The sequence below is a fragment of the Anser cygnoides genome, chromosome 36, assembly GCF_040182565.1.
Source record: "Anser cygnoides isolate HZ-2024a breed goose chromosome 36, Taihu_goose_T2T_genome, whole genome shotgun sequence".
Classification (NCBI taxonomy): Eukaryota; Metazoa; Chordata; class Aves; order Anseriformes; family Anatidae; genus Anser; species Anser cygnoides.
Window position 1 is genome coordinate 148,012 of NC_089908.1, and position 23,830 is coordinate 171,841.

Here is a 23,830-nt window from a genome sequence, read left to right on the forward strand (position 1 = left end):
GTGGAGGGGACAGGGGAGATATTTTTTCCTACTTGTTCACTCTCCCTTTCTCCTTCACCACCCTCTTATCCTCCGAACTAGTTATGATAGTTCTCCAAGATGTTGAATAGCCTTGGGATACTCAGACTAGCATGGTGTTATTGTTATGTCTCTTGAATACGCTTCAGGTTTTGTTTAAGGTTAAACAACTACTTAGGAATCTCATCCAGAGATCTGTCTTGAGGCGGGATAGTTGCGAGTGGCAGGGAGTGTGGGAGGATATGGGCAGGTTTCTAGAGCAGTGGGCACCTCCAGTGTTTTCGAACTTCACCCCTGAACAACTGCAAAATCCTACAAACCTGGCAGAATGCTTGAAAAAAGGGTGTCATGACTCTGGCAGTTCCAAAGAGACACAAATCACTGTAGCGTGCTGGGGTCTGGCCTATGCCTATCGAGCAGCTTGATGCTACTATCAACCTAGTGACGGACACCGCAGCCACTCCAGCCCCCGCAGCCGCCCCAGCCCTAGCAGCCGCTCCAGCCCCCGTGATGGACCCAGTGTGTATTCCAACTCCTGTGGCAGGCCCTGTGGCTGGGTCAGAGAAACGAGCTGTAGCAGTGCAAGTTGCCCCTGTAGACAAGGTGAAAAAAAAATGGTATAGATATTCAGGTCGTGTAGAACACAGACAGTCTTCTGCTAGGTCTAGGTATAGAGAAGACGAGGCTGGGCCATCAGAGGTGCAGGAGGATGAGGATGTCAAAAAATCAACAGTAATTACCCAAAACTTATACCAGCGTGAGCTACGAGATGTGCGAAAAGATTTTGGTCGCTACATAGGTGAGCAGCTTGTCACCTGGCTGCTCCGGTGCTGGGACACTGGAGCCAATTGTGTGGAATTAGAGGGCAAGGAAGCCAGGCGGCTGGGATCCCTTGCTAGAGACGCAGGCATTGACAAGGCAATTGGAGATGGAGCACGATCTCACAGCCTCTGGAGGCGTCTCCTGTCAGCTGTGAAGGAAAGGTATCCCTTCAAGGAAGAACTTGTATGTCTACCAAGCAAATGGACCACTATGGAGAAGGGAATCCAGTACCTGAGGGAATTAGCCGTACAGGAGGTGATTTATGAGGACCTAGACAACGAACAAATATCCACAGATCCAGATGAAGTCCAGTGTACACGACCCATGTGGCAGAAGTTTGTACAGAGTGCACCATCATCATATGCCAGCTCATTGGCAATAATGGCCTGGAAAGAGGATGAGGAACCCACAGTGGATGAAGTGGCTAAACAACTCCAGCAATACAAAGAAAGTCTCTCCACTTCCCTACAGGCCTGTGTCTCGGCTGTGGAGAAACTCTCTGAAGAGTTCCACCAACTTGAAGAGAGTTTATCTTCCTCCCCACCTGTACAAACCAGTGTCTCAGCTATCAGGGGTAAGCGTTCATCCGTGCAAGGAAGACAATATGGTGGGTACACACCCCGTGGCACCCTGTGGTTTTACCTACGTGACTGTTGTGGTTTAACCCGGCTGGCAGCTAAACACCACACAGCCGTTCGCTCACCCTCCCCCCTCCCTCTCTGGGATGGGGGAGAGAAACGGGAAAGTGAAGCCTGTGAGTTGAGATAAAGACAGTTTATTAAGACAGGAATATAATAATAACAATAATAATAATATTGATAATGATAATAGTATTAATAATAATAATGTGTAAGAAACAAGTGATGCACAATGCAATTGCTCACCACCCGCTGACCGATGCCCAGCCTATCACCGAGCAGCCGGCCCCCCACCCCGGCCAGCCACCCCTATATATTGTTCAGCATGACGTCAGATGGTATGGAATACCCCTTTGGCCAGTTTGGGTCAGCTGTCCTGGGTCTGTCCCCTCCCAGCTCCTGCTGCACCCCTAGCCTGCTCGCTGGCAAGACAGAGCGAGAAGCAGAAAAGTCCTTGGCCTGGTGTAAACACTGCTCTGCAACAATTAAAACATCAGCATGTTATCAGCGCTCTTCTCATCCTAATCCAAAACATAGCACCCTACCAGCTACTATGAGGAAAATTAACTCTGTCCTAACTGGAACCAGGACAGTGACCACGGAGAGGACATGAGAAAATGGGATGGAAAATCTACCTCGACCCTAGAGGCACAGGTACGTGAGTTGCAAAAGAAAACAATCGGGAAAAAGGGGTTCTCTGAAAAGCTTGCTGCTCCAACTTCCAGCAGGCAGTCCTTTAAAGAAAGAAACGAAGATTCTGACCAGGACTAGAGGGGCCCTGCCTCCAGCCAGGGGGAGGAAAGGGACAATCGAGTTTATTGGACTGTGTGGATTCGATGGCCTGGCACGTCAGACGCACAGAAGTATAAGGCTTTAGTAGACACCGGTGCACAATGTACTCTAATACCATCAAGCTATAAAGGGCCAGAGCCCATCTGTATTTATGGTGTGACGGGGGGATCCCAGCAGTTAACTGTATTGGAGGCTGAAGTGAGTCTAACCAGGAATGAATGGCAAATGCACCGTATTGTGACTGGCCCGGATGCTCCGTGCATCCTTGGCGTAGACTATCTTAGAAGAGGAAGTTTTTGAGAAAGGGAAGAAAATAGTCCAAATCCTTCTGAAGGACGGTTTTGCCATAAAACAAGATAAAGTCAAAGGACCTGCACGAGAGATCCAGTTTTTAGGAATAAAATGGCAAGATGGACGTCATCAAATCCCAATGGATGTGATCAACAAAATAACAGCTATGTCTCCACCAACTAACAAAAAAGAAACACAAACTTTCCTAGGTGTCGTGGGGTTTTGCCGAAGGCATATTCAAAATTACAGTCTGATTGTACACCCGTTCTACCAAGTAACCCGTAAAAAGAATGCTTTTGAATGGGGCCCTGAGCAACGACAAGCCTTTGAACAAATTAAGCAGGAAATAGTTCATGCAGTAGCCCTTGGGCCAGTCCAAACAGGACCAGATGTAAAGAATGTGCTCTACACCGCAGCCAGGGAGAATGGCCCCACCTGGAGCCTCTGGCAGAAAGAACCTAGGGAAACTTGAGGTCGACCCCTAGGGTTTTGGAGTCGGGGATACAGAGGATCTGAGGCCCGCTATACTCCAACTGAAAAGGAGATATTGGCAGCATATGAAGGAGTTCGATCTGCTTCGGAAGTGGTCAGTGCTGAAGCGCAGCTCCTCCTGGCACCCCGACTGCCGGTACTAGGCTGGATGTTCAAAGGAAGGGTCCCCTCTACACATCATGCAACTGATGCTACATGGAGCAAGTGGGTTGCACTGATTACTCAGCGGGCTCGGATAGGAAACCCCAGTCGCCCAGGAATCTTGGAAGTGATTATGGACTGGCCAGAAGGCAAATACTTTGGGATATCATCAGAGGAGGAGGTGGTCCGTGCTGAAGAAGCCCCACTGTACAACAAGCTACCAGAAAATGAGAAGCAGTACGCCCTGTTCACTGAAGTATCCTGTCGTATTGTGGGAAAGCATCGGAGATGGAAGGCTGCTGTATGGAGTCCTACACGACGAGTTGCAGAAGCTGCTGAGGGAGAAGGTGAATCGAGTCAGTTTGCAGAAGTGAAAGCCATCTAGCTGGCTTTAGATATTGCTGAGCGAGAAAAGTGGCCAGTTCTCTATCTCTATACTGATTCATGGATGGTAGCAAATGCCCTGTGGGGGTGGTTACAGCAATGGAAGCAGAACAACTGGGAGCGCAGGGGCAAACCCATCTGGGCTGCTGCATTGTGGCAAGATATTGCTGCCCAGGTAGAGAACCTGGTTGTAAAGGTACGCCATGTAGATGCTCGCATGCCCAAGAATCAGGCTACTGAAGAACATCAAATCAACCAGCAGGTGGATCAGGCTGCTAAGATTGAAGTGGCTCAGGTGGACTTGGACTGGCAACATAAAGGTGAATTATTTATAGCCCGATGGGCCCATGACACCTCAGGCCATCAAGGTAGAGATGCAACCTACAGATGGGCTCGTGATCGAGGGGTGGACCTGACCATGGACACTATAGCACAGGTTATTCATGACTGTGAAACATGTGCTGCAATCAAGGAAGCCAAATGGTCAAAACCTCTTTGGTATGGAGGACAATGGCTGAAATATAAATATGGAGAGGCCTGGCAGACTGATTACATCACACTCCCTCAAACCTGCAACGGCAAGCGCCACGTACTTACAATGGTGGAAGCAACCACCGGATGGCTGGAAACATATTCCGTGCCCCATGCCACCACCCGGAACACTATCCTGGGCCTTGAAAAGCAAGTCCTATGGCGACATGGCACCCCAGAGAGAATTGAGTCAGACAACGGGACTCATTTCCGAAACAACCTTATAGACACTTGGGCCAAAGAACATGGCATTGAGTGGGTGTATCACATCCCCTATCATGCACCAGCCTCCAGGAAAGTTGAACGATACAATGGACTGTTAAAGACTACACTGAAAGCAATGGGTGCTGGGACATTCAAAAATTGGGATACACATTTGGCAAAGGCCACCTGGTTAGTCAATACTAGGGGATCTGCCAACCGAGCTGGACCTGCCCAAACAAAACTGTTAAGTACTGTAGAAGGGGATAAAGTTCCTGTAGTGCACGTAAGAAACATGCTGGGTAAAACAGTCTGGGCTACCCCTGCCTCAGGAAAAGGCAAACCCATTCATGGGATTGCTTTTGCTCAGGGACCTGGATGCACTTGGTGGGTAATGCAAAAGAATGGGGAGGTCCGGTGTGTACCTCAAGGGGATTTAATACTGGGTGAGAATAGCCCATGAGTTGAATTGTAGTATGTTAATTACTATATAATACTGTATGTCATCACTACCATGATTGCTATATACCATAGATGAAAATGGTGATTAATTAGAATGTATTGGAAAGAGTGTAACCTGAGCATGACATAAATGGTATGGAATAAGGGGTGGATATCTGTCCTGGTTCCAGTTAGGACAGAGTTAATTTTCCTCATAGTAGCTGGTAGGGTGCTATGTTTTGGATTAGGATGAGAAGAGCGCTGATAACATGCTGATGTTTTAATTGTTGCAGAGCAGTGCTTACACCAAGCCAAGGACTTTTCGGCTTCTCGCTCTGTCCTGCCAGCGAGCAGGCTAGGGGTGCAGCAGGAGCTGGGAGGGGACAGACCCAGGACAGCTGACCCAAACTGGCCAAAGGGGTATTCCATACCATCTGACGTCATGCTAAACAATATATAGGGGTGGCTGGCCAGGGTGGGGGGGCCGGCTGCTCGGGGATAGGGGCATCGGTCAGAGGGTGGTGAGCAATTGCATTGTACATCACTTGTTTCATACACATTATTAGTAGTAGTACTATTATCAATATTATTGTTATTATTATTTGGCTGTCTTAATAAACTGTCTTTATCTCAACTCACAGGCTTCACTTTCCCATTTCTCTCCCTCATCCCAGAGAGGGAGGGTGAGCGAATGGCTGTGTGGTGTTTTGCTGCCGACAGGGTTAAATCACAACACTCATACAACTTTTTAGTTCTTTTTAGTTTGGGGTAGGGGTAGCTCACCAGTTCCCTGAATCTTCTCTGGATTTATTTTTAATTCCCCCTTAGACACTAGATGCCCTAAATATTTGACTGCTCTTTCTACAAATCGTAATTTATTTTCCAATACTTTCAAGCCCTGTTTTCCCAGAAAGCTTGTTAGTGGCTTCCTTCACAGCTGTTTTCTCCTGTCCTGACAATAAAAAATCATCCACATATTGTAACAGTAACACCTCCTTGGGAGGTTGGAATTACTCCAAAATTTTTTCTAGAACTTGCCCAAATAAATTGGTGGCCCTGTAAACCCCTGAGGTAAAATTGTCCATCTGTATTGCTGCTTCCGCCCCATTTCAGGGTCTTTCCACTCAAAGGCAAATATATCTTTGCTCTCAGGGCCTGAGAGCACCCCATTAATGATACTGTTATTCCAGCCTAACAATTTACTATTTGAATGCCCAATTTCATCATCAAATCCCTTCCCAACAAGTTAGTCCCTGCCTCGGGTACATACAATAATTGCCCAGTGATCATTCTATCCCTAGTCTCAGCTTGGTGCCCCCCAAAAGTGGCACTGTTATCCCAGTCCCTTCTACCCCCATCACATTTAGGGTTTCATTAGTTAATTTAAGCCTTAATACTTTACAGGCCAGTAATGACCTAGCTGCCTCAGTGTATTGGGTTCACATGGGAAGGTTCTGGTAGCAGAGAGGGCTGCAGTGGCAGCCCCTGTGAGAAGAATCCAGCAGCTGCCCCATGTTAGATAAGGGCCAGTTTCAGCCAGCTCCAAAGGGGCCCACTGCTGCCCAGAGCCAAACCATGAGCTATGGTGTTTAAATCTCTATGAGAGCACATCCAAGAAAAGGAAAACTGCTGCACAACAGCAGCTGGGAGAGTGAGGAGTGAGAAACCTCCCTGCAGACACCAAGGTCAGTGCAGAGGGGGAGTGCAGTGCAGAGGTGCTCCAGGTGCTAGAGATGAAGCCCCCCTGCGGCCCACAGAGAGGCCCCTGGTGGGGAAGGCCCCCCCGCAGCCCATGGTGTACCACAGCGGAGCACATCTCCACGCTGCAGCCCATTCAGGAGCAGCCCAGGAAGGTCGGCACCCCACGAGAGGGACCCCACACCAGAGCAAGGGGGAGAGTGACCGTGAAGGAGCGGGGGAAATGAAGCACCACAGACCGACAGCAGCCCCCACTCCCAGCCCCCCCACACCACTCAGAGAAGGGAAGAGGTGGAAGAGAGTGAATGGGGGAAGGTGCCCCCAGCTTGTTTCTCTGTTTCTCACCACTCCAGCCTGTCAGCAATAGGTAAAAAATTTTATTAATCTTCCTATGCTAAGTCTGTTTTGCCTGCAATGATAATTGTAGAGTGATCCCCACTGAGGTACACTTGGAGGAACCCTTGAGGTACACTTTTTCATTTATCAGGGAACTAGCTTTCTGAGAAGCCCTGACTCCCCTATTCTGAATTTATAACAGTGATCTCTAGTTCTTCAACTCTGGATACTCCTATTTGAAGTGGCCGGCCTGGCCACGCTCAAAACATCTTCTCAAAGCCTGTCCCTGCTAGGATTTAGGCTGCAACACAGGTAGCTTTCCTTGTCTGCCATTCCTTCATCTCTCTTCCTCTCCTTTCCATCCTGGGCCCGACTCCTCCCGAAAGTCCCTCTTTCTCCAACCCTCTGCCTCACTACCCAGTACACTGTGAATACCATTTGTTTTGCTCTCTGCTTTTCCTTCTCATCTCCCCTGCTGGCATACACCTTCATACTACCCGCACTGTTCACTCCGTCCTCCCACCTTCTGGAGCTTTTTCAGTATATCTGGCCAGGCTTTAATCACAAAATGAACTTTCAAGAGCCCTTGGGCTACTGGGTCCTCAGGATTCATCCCCGAGTACTTTCTCATTCTGACCCCGAGTCTCTCATATGATTTCTATGTTGTGGGTTGTTATTATTTCAGTTGGATAAGCAGATATTTCTGCTCTATCGGAATTACTCTCAGTTTGGGGGGGGTGTTAGTTCTTTCCCATTCTTGCATAGCTGCCTGCCAAATCATTCTCCTCCTAAACATTCTTCTCCAGTGAATAACATACTTAAGATTGACATTTCCCTCCCAGGAATACAAATTAGGGCTTAGAAATGGATTTGACTGTTCTGCTAGGCCCTCGATTAAAGACTTCATTTCCTTCTTAAAACTCCTAACCTCTCTGCTGGTAAGGGGGGAGTGGCACCGGCCCCGTGTCGGTCCTGCACGGCCCCAAGGCCCCACCGGGACCCCCTTCTGCCTCTGCTCCTGCCGCTCTGTGCTCCCCGGCGCAACTTCTCTAGGGACAGCGTCAATTGCAGTCCCTGTCTCCCCTACTGGAGCAGCTGCCGCTGCCTCCAGTGCAATATTAGGATTATAGGGAGCATAACTTGATTCCTCCTCCGAAAACGAAACCTTATTGTTTACATATAAATTTCAAGCCTAAATTTTCATCAGACCCGTATTTTGGCCAAAATACTGAAGTTCCTTTTATTAGCTTTTTAGGCCAGACAATTACACAATATCTAACCATTTTTTAAATTATATAGTTTTTTAATCTTTTTCCCTAGGTTTTGGGTTGTTTTTCCAAAACCTTATCATTCTCCCCAAAGGACTATCTTTAGGCACAGTCCCGGGGTCTCCACCCCCACCCTGCTGACTCTTGGAACCCTTAATCCCCAGCTCTTCCTGACATGATGCTGTGGACTTGACTGCCCACAGGGTACCACACGCCTTCACCTAGGATTAGGACAGAGGTGGGGTGTACTGCCGAGCACCTCACTTCACTGTGCTCAGGGTTCTGTACACCTAAGGGTCCAAACCCCCCGAGACTCTCTTTCGCTCGTCTCTCTTTTGCTTCATCCCTCTCCAGACGACGGGACTTTGTTCCTCCCCTTGCGGGACTACAGAACCTCACAGATCAGGACTCCACACTTGCTTCACACTAAAAGTGCATCGCATTCACACTCCACACAAGAGTCTCCCCGAACCTAATCCGAGGCAAGATACGGTAAAGTTTCCCTTACCTTAGTCCATGCACGGCTTCCTGGTCCGGGTTATCAGCAGTAATCCCTGTGCCTGTACCCAATCCGGGCTGGACTATGTCTGGGCTGTGTCTGTGGTGTGTCAGTGCTGGCCTCCCTTCTCCCCAGAGCTTCGCAGAGCCTGTCTCCAGATTAACAGTCTCGGTCCTTTACAGCCATACCGAGACAACCCACCACCCCCGACAGGACTGCTGAAATCAGCAGGGTGCACCTTCCTGTCTGTGGTGGTAAGAACTCTTTGGTAGGTGACAAGATCCCAGACAAGCCCCCAAACTGTGAGAAACATCTCAAATAGTTTTCTTCAGACAGGATCTTCTGTGAAGCTATTTTATGCACAATTTCAATGGCAGGCATCCTATCAATTAAGAGCACATTTTAGTAAAACAAATCATAACCTTTTATTCCCTATTACCTGACACCTGGTCACCTCCCCTGTTTCCTCATTGGCTGAGTACTACAGGTTCACAAGCTACTCGACGCTCCTCTATACCATATATGTACATTTTTTCTTTTTTTTTTCAACCCTTTAATTTCTCCTTTTTCCCTTTTTTTTCCCTTTCTTATGTTTTGAGGACTTGTGATCTTTGTTTTACTGTTCCCACACTGCTCATCCTGTTTTTCTCAAGCTTCTATTTTGGAACAGTGAGGCCTTCTACAGTCCACTTACCTACTTAGCATTTCTCCTTATTACGACTACACAACTACCTTGGAATACAGAAAATTAGTTCTCAACTGCAAAAACACAACTTAGTTTCTCACACTAATTTTATGTTGGTGTAATTGCATAGCTTGAAGTTACGTGCAAGCTATCCCTTTGATTGGATTTACACCCCTGAGCTCAGAATCTGCTTTAGCTTTTGGCTTTCACCCAAGAGTCTTAAAGCACCTAACAAACTTTGTAATTTGCCCTCGTAATGCCGAAGAGCAAACTTATGGTATGCTCAGAAAGGTTAAGGGCTGGTTCCAAACCCTGGTGAAGTGTCTGAGTAGTTTTTTCAGTAGATTTAGGCTGGACCTTTAAGGACTTGTTTGGATATGGAGCAAATACCTGGAAGTGATCATGGTTATAGCCTAGCATTCAGACAGTGCTTCTGGATCTAGATACATGGAGAAGCTTTCAGGCGTGCTTTGTGTGAGGTTATGGAGTTCTTATAGGATCATGAAATGTCACCAAAACACATCAGGCAAAGAAAGGGTCATAAGTCACTAAGTGCCTGGTTCTTTAGTCTGAACAATGCACCAGTATATCTGTGGCTGTCTGCCAGAATAAAGCAAGAAAAGGGGAAAGCCCTTAATTATGGTTATTAATAGGTCTCCAGTATGCATCATCTTCATCTCCCCCCATATATAATGAGAATTAATTAGGGTACAGATAATGCATGTGCTTGAGGAAGCTGGGAGGTTGGAGGTGGCAGGTGGAAGCTGTTGGTGTGAGTGTGAGACCTTGAGGCCTGCACCTGAGAAAGCTATGCTGGCATCTTGCACCAGAGGATGGCTTGCTTCTCTTGTGTGCTAGGTGGAAAGAACTAATGGTAGACCTTAGGGTAACTAGTTTTAATTGGCTGCATCTAGGTTAGGTGAACAGTGCTTCTTAGCTGGTCAGAGGTATTTATCTGGTTTAAAGCATCAGAGGGCCAACTAACTTGCTGAAGTGCTTCCCCCCCCCCCCGGATGAGGTGAGTGCTGGTGGGGTGAAATGATTCTTGGTTTCCAGACTTAGGCTGCTGAGCTCAGAACGTGTCCCCTGGCTGCTTTGCTTCCCAGGCTTGTGCAGGATCTTCAGGCTTATTGTGGGGTTGAAGTTGCTGTGTAATCATTATCCAACTGTATTCTATGCAATTATTATTTATGTTATTGAATTCGCTGGAGGTAAAATTAAACCAGAGCTTGTATTTTTTTTTTTCAAGCTGCTGTTTTTGTTTCTCCCTTCTCTTTAACAACCCTGTTTCCCAGGAGACCACTCGATATGTCCTCATGTTTGCAAGAGACTGCAGTTCAATAGGTTGGGAGTTAATTGCCAGCTGGGAGTTTCCAGATCTTTGTACACTAGCCCAAAGAGCTGTCCACTGGTAGCAAATGAACAGCTGGAAAGACATCCAAACAAAGCATCTTTTGGTTGATTGACATATGTTTGGAAAACTTGGTATGTTTGAGAGAAATGGAATTGAAATGAGGAACAGCTAGGAGCAAGTCCTTCATTATCAATAATTAGTCAATTAGACTTTTTGTTCAGACTCAGATATAATTCTAAAGCACTGCACTTATTATTTTTTATATTACTTATTATTATTATCACCCATACAAGCAGATGATGGGCAAAATGCACTGCTTTCACCCTATCTTTCTTTAAGAGAAGTGTTCAGGAATATTGATTACACTGGGCTGTTCCACGGGGCTGGCTGGTGCAAAGGATTTGATACAGAATATGAAACCTTTCACTCCGAAACCAGATTCGCATCCAGCCCAAACAGCTGATGGCAAGTGAGCTGTTAAGTGCAGTTAGAGTTTTTCATCATTTTTTGGTGAAATAAGTGGTTCTCTGCACAATCAAAACTTTCTATGGGGAAAATTGATTGCTTTGAAATTTTTTTTCTATCTGGGAACAGGAGCTGGGAGGGGACAGCCCCAGGACAGCTGACCCAAACTGGCCAGAGGGGTATTCCATACCATCTGACGTCATGCTGAACAATATATAGGGGTGGCTGGCCGGGGTGGGGGGCCGGCTGCTCGGGAATAGGCTGGGCATCGGTCAGCGGGTGGTGAGCAATTGCAATTGTGCATCACTTGTTTTGTACACATTATTATTATTAATACTATTATTATTTTTGTTGTTGTTGTTATTACATTCCTGTCTTAATAAACTGTCCCTATCTCAACTCACAGGCTTCACTTTCCAGTTTCTCTCCCCCATCCCAGAGAGGGAGGGGGGAGGGTGAGCGAACGGCTGTGTGGTGTTTAGCTGCCAGCCGGGATAAACCACAACAGTCCTTTTTTTGCGCCCAACGTGGGGCCCAAAGGGTTGAGATATCGACATATGACCAGAGTGTGTTAAACTAAAATTGGTATAAGTATTGGAGCTGCTTAATAGTTACTAGTCACAATGTTGATTGCTTTAGTCTCAAGTCTGCTGTGCCTGTTTTCCAAATTGAGTTTTATAGCGCGTTACTTTCTGTATGTGCTCCCTGTTGCACTGTTTATCCTTTCCGGGCCCTGGTTTAAGATTGTTATGGTACTGTGCGGTGTAACAATGGCTTATGAAATGATGAGATTTCTGGTCATGACTCTAACCTGGTATTTGTACTCAGCACTGACGTCGACTCTATACTTTGGAACCCATATCTCGGAAACTATTAGCAATTACACCTATTGCCTTTTTTCGTCAGGGAGCCAATCTGTGGAGGGGACAGGGGAAAGTATTTTTCCCTACCTGTTCACTCTCCCTTTCTCCTTCACCACCCTCTTATCTCTTATTCCCCGAGCTAGTTACGGTAGTTCTCCAAGATGTTGAATATCCTTGGGATACTCAGACCAGCATGTTCTTGTTGTTATGTCTCCTGAATGCGCTTCAGGTTTTGTTGAGGGTTAAACAACTACTTCGGAATCTCATCCGGAGATCTGTCTTGAGGCGGGATAGTTGTGAGTGGCAGGGAGTGTGGGAGGATATGGGCAGGTTTCTAGAGCAGTGGGCACCTCCAGTGTTTTGGACATTCACCCCTGAACAACTGCAAAATCCTAAAAAGCTGGCAGAATGCTTGAAAAAAAGGGTGTCATGACTCTGGCAGTTCCAAAGAGACACAAATCACTGTAGCGTGCTGGGGTCTGGCCTATGCCTATCGAGCTGCAATTGATGCTACTCTCAACCTAGTGACAGACCCGGCAGCCGCTCCAGCTCCTGTGGCTGGGTCAGAGAAACGAGCTGTAGCAGTGCAAGTTGCCCCTGTAGACAAGGTTAAAAAAAAATGGTATAGATATTCAGGTCGTGTAGAACACAGACAGTCTTCTGCTAGGTCTAGGTATAGAGAAGACGAGGCTGGGCCATCAGAGGTGCAGGAAGATGAAGATGAGGATGTCGAAAAATCAACAGTAATTACCCGAAACCTATACCAGTGTGAGCTACGAGATGTGCGAAAAGATTTTGGTCGCTGCATAGGTGAGCAGCTTGTCATCTGGCTGCTCTGGTGCTGGGACACTGGAGCCAATTGTGTGGAATTAGAGGACAGGGAAGCCAGGCGGCTGGGATCCCTTGCTAGAGACGCAGGCATTGACAAAGCAATTGGAGATGGAGCACGATCTCACAGCCTCTGGAGGCGTCTCCTGTCAGCTGTGAAGGAAAGGTATCCCTTCAAGGAAGAACTTGTATGTCTTCCAGGCAAATGGACCACCATGGAGAAGGGAATCAAGTACCTGAGGGAATTAGCCGTACGGGAAGTAATTTATGAGGACCTAGACAACGCACAAATATCCACAGATCCAGATGAAGTCCAGTGTACACGACCCATGTGTCGGAAGCTTGTACGGAGTGCACCATCATCATATGCCAGCTCATTGGCAATAATGGCCTGGAAAGAGGATGAGGAACCCACAGTGGATGAAGTGGCTAAACAATTCCGGCAGTACGAAGAAAGTCTCTCCTCTTCCCTACAGGCCTGCGTCTCAGCTGTGGAGAAACTCTCTGAAGAGGTCCACCAACTTGAAGGGAATTTATCTTCCCCTCCACCTGAACAAACCAGTGTCCACCAACTAAAAGAGAATACTTTGGAGAAACTTTCTGAAGAGGTCCACCAACTTGAAGAGTTTATTTTCCTCCCCACCTCTACAAACCAGTGTCTCAGCTATTAGGGGTAAGCGTTCATCTATGCAAGGAAGACAATATGGTGGGTACACACCCCGCGCCACCCTGTGGTTTTACCTACGTGACCATGGAAAGGACATGAGAAAATAGGATGGAAAATCTACTGCGACCCTAGAGGCATGGGTACGTGAGTTGCAAAAGAAAACAATCGGGAAAAAGGGGTTCTCTGAAAAGCTTGCTGCTCCAACTTCCAGCAGGCAGTCCTTTAAACACAGAAACGAAGATTCTGTCCAAGACTAGAGGGGCCCTGCCTCCAGCCAGGGGGAGGAAAGGGACAATCGAGTTTATTGGACTGTGTGGATTCGATGGCCTGGCACGTCAGACACACAGAAGTATAAGGCTTTAGTAGACACCGGTGCACACTGTACTCTAATACCATCGAGCTATAAAGGGCCAGAGCCCATCTGTATTTATGGTGTGACGGGGGGATCCCAGCAGTTAACTGTATTGGAGGCTGAAGTGAGTCTAACCGGGAATGAGTGGCAAAAGCACCGTATTGTGACTGGCCTGGATGCTCCGTGCATCCTTGGCGTAGACTATCTTAGAAGAGGAAGTTTTTGAGAAAGGGAAGAAAATAGTCCAAATCCTTCTGAAGGCCGGTTTTGACATTAAACAGTTGTCTGCCTTGCCTGGTCTCTCAGAGGACCCTTCTGTTGTGGGGTTGCTGAGGGTCGAAGAACAGCAGGTGCCAGTCGCTGCCGGACATGCCAGGACTCCAGTACGAACTGGAATCAAAGGCAGCCAAGTGGTATGCCACAACTGATATCGCTAATGCATTGTTCTCCATCCCTCTAGCAGCAGAGTGCAGGCCACAGTTTGCTTTCACTTGGAGGGGAGTCCAATATACTTGGAATTGACTGCCCCAGGGGTGGAAACATAGCCCTACCGTTTGCCATGGACTGATCCAGTCTGTGCTGGAGCAGGGGGAAGCTCCTGAACACCTGCAGTACATTGATGACATCCTTGTGTGGGGTGACAAAGCAGAGGAAGTTCTCGAGAAAGGGAAGAAAATAGTCCAAATCCTTCTGAAGACCGTTTTGCCATAAAACAAAATAAAGTCAAAGGACCTGCACGAGAGATCCAGTTTTTAGGAATAAAATGGCAAGATGGACGTCGTCAAATCCCAATGGATGTGATCAACAAAATAACAGCTATGTCTCCACCAACTAACAAAAAAGAAACACAATCTTTCCTAGGTGTCGTGGGGTTTTGCCGAATGCATATTCCAAATTACAGTCTGATTGTACACCCGTTCTACCAAGTAACCCGTAAGAAGAATGCTTTTGAATGGGGCCCTGAGCAACGACAAGCCTTTGAACAAATTAAGCAGGAAATAGTTCATGCAGTAGCCCTTGGGCCAGTCCGAACAGGACCAGATGTAAAGAATGTGCTCTACACCGCAGCCAGGGAGAATGGCCCCACCTGAAGCCTCTGGCAGAAAGAACCTGGGGAAACTCGAGGTCGACCCCTGGGGTTTTGGAGTTGGGGATATGGAGGATCTGAGACCTGCTATACTCCAACCGAAAAGGAGATATTGGCAGCATATGAGGGAGTTCAATCTGCTTCGGAAGTGGTCGGTACTGAAGCGTAGCTCCTCCTGGCAGAACTGCTTGAATGTGTGCTTTTATGCCCTTTACTCAAAGTGCTTGGTTACAGAAGAAAGGCATGAGACCTTCAGCAGTGTGTGACAGTAAGGGGCTTGTTCCCAGTGCTGCTGTTAGTGTAGGATCTCATGCCCTACCTTGCCACAATGTGTGGGTTCTTCTGAGTTCCCAAATTTTGTATGGTCCTCCATATCTGATACTGAAGTCTGTATTCAGGCAGAAACAAACACTCATCTATGCTGTTGCTCACTTTTCAGAAAGGCGAAGAGGAAGTTCTTCATTAGTAGAATCATAGAATATCCCGAGTTGGAAGGGACCCATAAGGATCATCAAGTCCAACTCCTGGCACCGCACAGGTCTACCCAAAAGTTTAGACCATGTGACTAAGTGCACAGTCCAATCGCTTCTTAAATTCAGACAGGCTTGGTGCAGTGACTACTTCCCTGGGGAGCCTGTTCCAGTGTGCAACCACCCTCTTGGTGAAGAACCTCTTCCTGATGTCAAGCCTAAACTTCCCCTGCCTCAGCTTAACACTGTTCCAACGGGTCCTGTCACTGGTGATTAAGGAGAATAGGTCACCTGCCCCTCCACTCCCCCTCGCGAGGAAGTTGTAGACTGCGATGAGGTCCCCCCTCAGCCTCCTCTTCTCCAGGCTGAACAGGCCCAGTGACCTCAGCTGCTCCTCATATGTCTTCCCCTCTAGGCCCTTCACCATCTTCGTCGCCCTCCTCTGGACACTCTCCAACAGTTTAATGTCCTTTTTGTACTGTGGTGCCCAGAACTGCATACAGTACTCGAGGTGAGGCTGTGCCAGCGCAGAGTAGAGAGGGACAGTCACTTCCCTCGACCGACTAGCGATGCCGTGCTTGATGCACCCCAGGATACGGTTGGCCCTCCTGGCTGCCAGGGCACACTGCTGGCTCATATTCAACTTGCTGTCAATCACAACCCCCAGATCCCTCTCTGCGGGGCTGCTCTCCAGCGTCTCGTTGCCCAGTCTGTACGTATAGCCAGGGTTGCCCTGTCCCAGGTGCAGGACCCGGCACGTGCTTTTGTTAAACTTCATGCAGTTGGTGATTGCCCAGCTCTCCAATCTGTCCAGATCTCTCTGCAAGGCCTTTCCACCCTCAGCCGAGTCCACAACTCCTCCAAGATTGGTGTCGTCGGCAAATTTGCTCAAAACACCTTCTAGTCCTACATCCAAATCATTTATAAAAACATTGAAGAGGACTGGCCCTAAAATGGAGCCTTGAGGGGCCCCACTAGTGACCATCCGCCAGCCAGATGTGGCCCCATTTACCACAACCCTTTGAGCCCTGCCCGTCAGCCAATTGCTCACCCATCATATGATGTTTCTGTTTAGTTGTATGCTGGACATTTTGTCCAGTAGGGTCCTATGGGAAACTGTGTCAAAAGCTTTGCTGAAGTCCAAAAAGATCACATCAGCTGGTTTCCCTTGATCGACTAGATGGGTGATCTTATCATAAAAGGAAATCAAATTTGTTAGGCAGGACCTACCCCTCGTGAACCCATGTTGGCTGGGACCAATGACTGCATTGTCCCCCAGGTGCGCTTCAATAACTTCAAGGATCATCCTCTCCATAATTTTACCAGGCACTGACGTGAGACTGACAGGCCTGTAATTGCTAGGGTCTTCTTTCTTACCCTTCTTGAAAATTGGCACAGCATTTGCCAGCTTCCAGTCCAATGGGACCTCTCCAGATTCCCAAGATCGTTGAAAAATAATTGAGAGAGGTCCCGTGATGACATCAGCCAGCTCTTTAAGCACCCTGGGATGAATCCCATCCAGACCCATGGACTTGTATGGATCCAGGTGGAGCAGCAAATCCCACACACGTTCAGAGTCGGTTGGGAGTTTATCATTCCCACCGTCATGGTCCTCCAGGTCAGTAGTAGTAGTTCAACAGTAAAGAGATTTTATGGTTGACTTACTGGGAATTGAATGATGGGAAAGTGGTTTGTTCTACATCCCATGTTTAAACAGATCCTCTCTGAAGCACTTCTCTTACCGAGTGTTTTTCTTTTATTTACAGGCTGTGCCTTCCTAACATACTGCGAAAGGGAGTCTGCTCTAAAGGCCCAGAGTGCACTGCATGAACAGAAGACACTGCCAGGGGTGAGTCCATCTTGATCATCTTCTAAAGCAAACAAACAAAAAATAAATAAAATTAAATTGAAATGGATTACATATGGAGTTCCCATCTTGGGTTTGGAAGCATAATGGATTCAGTTGCTTGAATGATTCACTATCTGCATTGTGCTAATAAAATAAAATCAGGATACCACCAACCTACCCAAATGGTTTCCATGCAGAAAAAGAAAAGCCTTTTACTGTTATCGGGAGCTAGGAAAACAGTAATTAACTTGTTATGGGCTGGATTCTACCTGCTTTACTCAGGTGAGGAAAGGTTTTATGTGTATGACTGCTATGGTGAACTGCTCACTGGGTGCTACCTCTTACTATGTTTCTTCTATGAAGCAAGGTGTGGTACTGAGAAATCAAGAAACAGATCGCATTATTGAGTTATCATGGAATGAAAACATGTTCCTGATGACAAAGTGGTTTGACTCTGTTACTTTAGTATTCAAGCAGCTGTAGCAGATGGGAAAGGCAGTGAGACAAGGAGAAAAGAGAAAGAAGAGATGAACACAAGATAATGAGGAAAATTATTCACATGAGCAAGATATAAGATTCAGACAATGCAAGCAGAGCTAAAAATAGAATCAGTATTATGTGGGGAAGACCTGCTCTGCTGGGATGGGTTTCCAGTTTAGCAGTAATCAAAAGGAGGGAGGGAGATGCTATTTAGATTCAGCTGGGGTGCGTGGATTAGAAACAGCTGAGTGTAGCAGTCCTGCACTCTGCAAACCAAAATAAGGCTGGCTTGATGCTCAAGTCAGTGATCACGTAATTAAGAGTGGGATCCTGAGTGTCCCAGGTTGCATCTAAAACAAGAGGGAATTGATCCAAAAGTCTGTCATCTTTACTTGGTGTTGAATGACTAAGTCCTGTCTGCCCATAACCTACCTTTCCTCAAAACCTGAGATACACCAGTTGCTCTGTTTCTGAAGAAAGTGTTGGTTCTGCTCTGCTTGTTTCCATCATCCTGTGTGTGTTTACCTATCTCTTTGCCACCTTGCCAGTACAGAGATGCCCACATGCTTGCTCATCTACATCTATCTTTGCTTTAAAGGCTGTACCTTATGTAAAATATATACATACTTCATTCCCTAGAAATACATTTTTGTCAGCTGACAACTCCCTCAGAATTATTTTTTTACAGATACCCATTAGCCACAGATTGAAAGTAACTTGGATCTTTTGGGGAGTTCAGTTTTTTCTTCCTTTTTGTTGTTTCTAACAAGTGATGTTTTCCTTTATCATTCAGGGGAGAGAGAATTAAGATCTGGCTGTGCAGAAAGCTACATATATATATATGTTTATATGTATATATATTGAACAGGGATGTTCCAGATATTTTACCTGAATTTTTCTGAAATGAACTTGAAGTCGGAATGTGTTTATCAAAACCAGAGTTATCTTTGTGATGAATAGGATGTTGTATATTTAAAAGATGGTGAGTGGTATTCCAGTTGTCTTCACTGAGACTGTTTGTTTCCCTCATTTAGCAGCCAGACTACTCATTTGCCCATGGAGCTTGTATCTTTTTATGAGATTAATTTAACCTTGAAGTTGATGGAAATATCTCCAAGAAAAGAGTGAGACTGAGCCCTTAGGTTTAACCAAAAAAATGTATATTTAGGATTTTTTTAAGAAGACTTCTTTACATGTCTACACTTCTGAATTCTGCCTTGCATTTTAGGGATTCTAAATCACAAAACTCTTAAAATGAAAACTGTTTTAGACAGTTGGGAAATTCAGCCAGTTGAATTGAGATTAAGGCTTTCTTCCCATGTTATTGTCTGATTCTAGACTACAGGTAAAATGTTTTGTTCTTTAGTTGGTCACTTCTGCCATATACAGCCCATACTGGCCACGCTGATTTCAGAAGGCTTTTTTGTTTTTATCCATCTGCATCTGAACAGTGAGTCCTCTAAAATAGCAACCTGTTTTTTGAGAGTTCTGAGCACTGACTTTCACCATCCCTTTTACTTCTAGTTCTGCCTGTCTCAGGATTAAACCTTACTTTTCACCAGCAAACCCTCTGCGTGCAGTCTATTGCCAAGTTTCTGAACTCATCTTCTGAATGATGTCACTGTAGTTTATTTAAGGAAACTAGCCTTGTCTCTTGATTAAACTATTATGCCTGGATACCATTTTATGGTTCCTGTGTGAGTAGCAGAGAATTATTTATGACTTACCTGACTGCGCTTGATAACATGCACCAACAATATCAAGAATAGTTCATCATAAAGTAAAAAGTACTTGTAAGGTCAAGGGTCTAAGTCCTCATTCACATGAGTTCGCAGATAACACGTATAACACCTTCTCTTGACCCTCTGGAGTCTGTGACACAAACAGCACTACTGAGAAATTATCAAAAATAATTAACAAGGCTGGTATAGGAAGAGAAGTAGTACTACAGTGAGCCACTGAATTAAGACGCTTCTTTCCCCTCCATCACTAAACTGTATTTGTCTTCTCTTGCAACATTGCTATTTATGTTCTTGTGTTCTGAAAAAGTTCAGTTGTTTTAATAATATGTACATGAATGCTAATGTATGGAAATGGTGAGGCATCGGGAGTTTGTGTCCAGATTCAGACGCCTTGCCTCTTAGCTATGTATCACTGTTTTTAGTGGAGTGGCTGCATGTACATATTTTACAGTAATTACTTTCTGGATGTGCTTTGCAAGATGACAGAAATATTTCACACATTTCCATGTTATATGTGGGACATAAAGTCATCTTGTGGAATAATCAAAGACTTCCAAGCAGGTATGTGTTGATTAATAAAGTCTTATGGCACTTTGGTTTTGGGCAGCAAGGAATCATGATGGATATTTTGAAGCAACTAGAATGGAATGTAAAGCATAAAATTATTAGTTGAATCCTCTTCCTCGAAATTAATTACTCTTTTGGATAGTTTGAAATTCTCGCCTATAACTGAAGGTTATAGCAGGGTATGTATGTGTAAAGAGCACTTTTGCGAGCATCAGCCATTCCAAATGAAAGCGTTTACTTGTGATTGTTTATTTTACATATAATAGGGGAGCTGGATGATGAAGTATATCATTTCTTTAATTTATAGAAATGCTTTGATGTTGCAGTAATTACATTAAAGGTCACATATCAAAGGTAATTTGGTTGAGCAGCTGTGATGGTTTCTCAGAAGCAGTCAATATTGCTGTCCGTGGTGCTGATTTCACCAAGGGGACTGCCAGATTAAAGGAGGCTTATTACCAGCCAGACAGGCACAAGAGAAATCAAGAACAGATTGGAGAGATGCACAATTCTCTTTCCTCACCTATAATTAACACTGTTCACCATAATTTGTGCTAATCCTTCATAGTGGGAAACCATGGTGGTGTTTTTTTTCCAACATCATAAAAAGCAAATTAGGCAAAGAAGAGTAATTTGGGGGAGAGGGAAGGAGGTAGTAGAAGAAAGTAAAAGTTGATTCACCCCTGGGATTTCTGATGCTGAGATCTCTCCATGATAAAATTCAGCATCAAAAACACAGCCCATGGTGTTGGGGAAAGCATGGATTGGGGTTGGGGGGAGTGAGCTAGACAATGACAGTGCAAGGGATGGGAGAATTATCTGTCTGCAGATTTGGTATATTACCTATTTGCCCCACAAAGCTCCACAGGAAATGAAATCAGGGAAATAAAATTATGTTTTAAGTGTAGTAATTTTGATTACAAATTATAGTAAAGGCAACTTTTTCTCCCCTTTTTTCTTTCTGAAGTGAATGGCAGAGGATAATGCTGAGAAATGTAATTATGCTATCAAGATCTACTTTTATTTATAGCACAAATAAACTGAGCTCATGTATGATAAGCACAGTGGCATTTTTTTCCTCTCTTTCTTTGTGGCTCTCAGGCACTGAGAGTGAATAGTCCATGTATACTTGGTTGGAGGCACTGCCTCTTTGCATAATGTTAAAATCTTCCTGTAAGACTTGTGAAGAATAATTATGAAATTAAGTAGCTAAGAAACTGTTAACCTCAGCAATCCACAGGGACACAGGGCTTCAGGTTGGGAATTAGGCTGGGTTTTTGTAGTGTATCTATTCCTCCTGAAATGGAGAGTGGTACTACTGGTATACTAAATTTCTCAGTCAAAACATCATTAGTTTTCTTCTGAATGGTTCTTGTGCTCTCTCTTCTGCCATCCAGAAAAAAAAAAATATATATATATATATTCTGCCTTGTTCATCATCATTCTCTTAAAAATACACACTCTTAACATTAGAAGACAGGTGAGCTCATGAGACTCTTATTAAGCACAGATTTAAAATAACTTGGAAACTGAACACAAATTTCAAAATAATTTTGCTGGTCAATATGTTGTTGGTCTTGTCTTGTCTTGATATTTGCTTAAATTGTTATATATGTGTGGAAAGACCCCAAGCATGGGGGGGGGGTCCTTACAAATCTAGCTCTTGAATCCTTGTAATGAGGCTTAAAATGAGGCGTGTCATGTGGACTTCATAAGTCCTGCACATATAACAGGAATTTCACTGGTTGAGTAGAATTTGCTATAATTTTGGTCTGTTTTTTTTAATGTTTCAAAGCTTTTTCCAAAAGCTTGTTAGAATACCATTAAGCCACATATCACTCTGCACACTGTTATGCCAAAAATGGTATTATATTCCTGCACCTTCCTATTTCAAAGGTTTTCTCTACCAATGTAAATTGCGATTTGGTCAGCAGTGGCAGGCTGGATGGGTTCCATTGAATAAAGTAGCCTTATGAACGCACAGCCTGCTCACCATGCCCTTTAGATTTTGAAAGAAAACACATTTAATTGTTCCCCTGGGAGAAATATGTCTATTTTCTGAAGTTAAAAATGAAGATGAAAAGGACTAAAAACAGATTTGAGGTAAGAGACTTGCAAAAAACAGTCCTGTAGAAATACTTTGGTACTCTAAAATCTGTGGGTGTCAATGTCATGGTTAATTTTTTTTCCTCATTTCCTCCTTCTGACTGACAAGGCAATGGAAGGATTTTTGGATCTTGCTTTGGGGAGGGGAGGGGGCAAGAGATAGAGGAAACCATATGCACTTGCCATTTGCTAAAAACTCCTAGTTTGATAGTGCTGTTCTGTTCTCCAGATTAGATGAAACACCTGGGGCCTATCTGCTTGGTAAACATTAAAGTTCCATTTCACTAGTTAAAGATTGGCTTCTGTATCCCGACACAGCAGCCTCTAGAATACAAAGCAAATTCTCTGCTGCCCCCTCCAAAGAGCATTGGAGGGAAAGGATGCAGAGCAAGCCCTGTAGCAGAACCAGGGTGCTGGATGCATGCTGGTATCTCACCTGAGACTGGTGTATTCATCATACTTGTGGTGGCTGACCAAGCTTAGCCTGAGGTAACTCAAAATGGGAACCAGACTTCTCAGTTGTCTGAAATTTGGTGGCGCTTGAAGAATGGTGTACAAAAAATTAAAGGTAGTATTGTCTTGTCTTTGTTTTGACACCTTCTGGCTCTCAAAGGATGATTTCCAAGTTATTCAACAAAAGCTTTTGCTGGACCTTTATTTGCTTTATGTGTTATTCAATGACAACTTTCTTTTCTGACATGTCTGCCATAGGAGGATCAATCTAATTTTATGTACAACTGTAAAGATGAATGATAAGTAGAAAGGATTCAGGCAAGTACGAGCTGAATAAATTATAAAGGGCAAATGATGACAGGACTGGGAGTCCCAAGAGGGTGGTGGGGGATAGAGGGGTGATATCCCATATATCCCCATATACAAGAGGGTGATAACAGAAACTAAAGGTGAATTTATGATGGATGTAGTTAGCATGTACTGAGGCTGTTAATTCTTCAGGGTAGTTTTACAACTTATTGTGATTGGAGCAATCAAAGTATTTCATTTTAAAGAGATGCTGTATATTTTCACTTGTCTGTTCTGCATTTTTGTATGTATGGCCTCATTTATATGCATAGCAGTAAACTCCCATAGGCTAGTCAAGCTTACCTTCCATCAAAGGGCTCCTATTCTCCAAACCATAATGTCACTGTTTATGCATAAATAAATAGATAATGTGTAACGATTTGAGGGCAAACCTGGATCTCAGTTTTTAAAAAAGTTTCCATTTTCATAGCACAGAGCAATCAAAACAGTTCAGATCCTGTAAGCAGCTGAGCACCTTCAGTTGCCTTCAAAGCCAAGCCTAAGGACTGAGTTAGCTCACAGATCCCTGATGGAAAAATTATATCTAACAAGTTTCAGGTAGGTCAAATTTTGGGCTTAAGCTACTTTAAGAAGCTGATGCAGCATCATAGAGTTAGAAGCAAATCTGATCTCCGAGCAGTTCTTAATTGCATTTCATTCATACTCTTATTTCTCTCTCTTGTTCCTTATTATTAAGGGTATTTGCATGAAAATTATATATATTTTCCTTCCTCTGAAGGGTTGTCTCTTGTCTGTGAGTAATGCTTACTCTGGACTACATTTGTGAATGCCATGGGTTTGATTCTGACTTCATTTACACAAGCGTACATCAGCAGTGATCTGACTGAGGTCAAGGGATTTATATGGCATAGGAAAGAGCAGAGTCAGCTATATTTGTCACTGCTGAAATGACATCATCGTGAACCAGTACCGTAGCTCTAAATGGGGAAGCAAATTTCTAC

At 44.9% G+C, this 23,830-nt stretch overlaps 1 protein-coding gene across 11 annotated transcripts in view; it reads left to right on the top strand.

The window, feature by feature from the left end:
• Positions 1 to 23,830, top strand: part of CELF4 (CUGBP Elav-like family member 4) — an 888,080-nt gene that overhangs the window by 85,389 nt on the left and 778,861 nt on the right. For all 11 annotated transcript variants that reach the window (XM_066986951.1, XM_066986950.1, XM_066986953.1 and 8 more), the window contains exon 2: positions 17,090 to 17,172. In XM_066986951.1, coding sequence (XP_066843052.1) covers positions 17,090 to 17,172 — 83 coding nt within the window. The remainder of the gene's footprint in view (positions 1 to 17,089; positions 17,173 to 23,830) is intronic.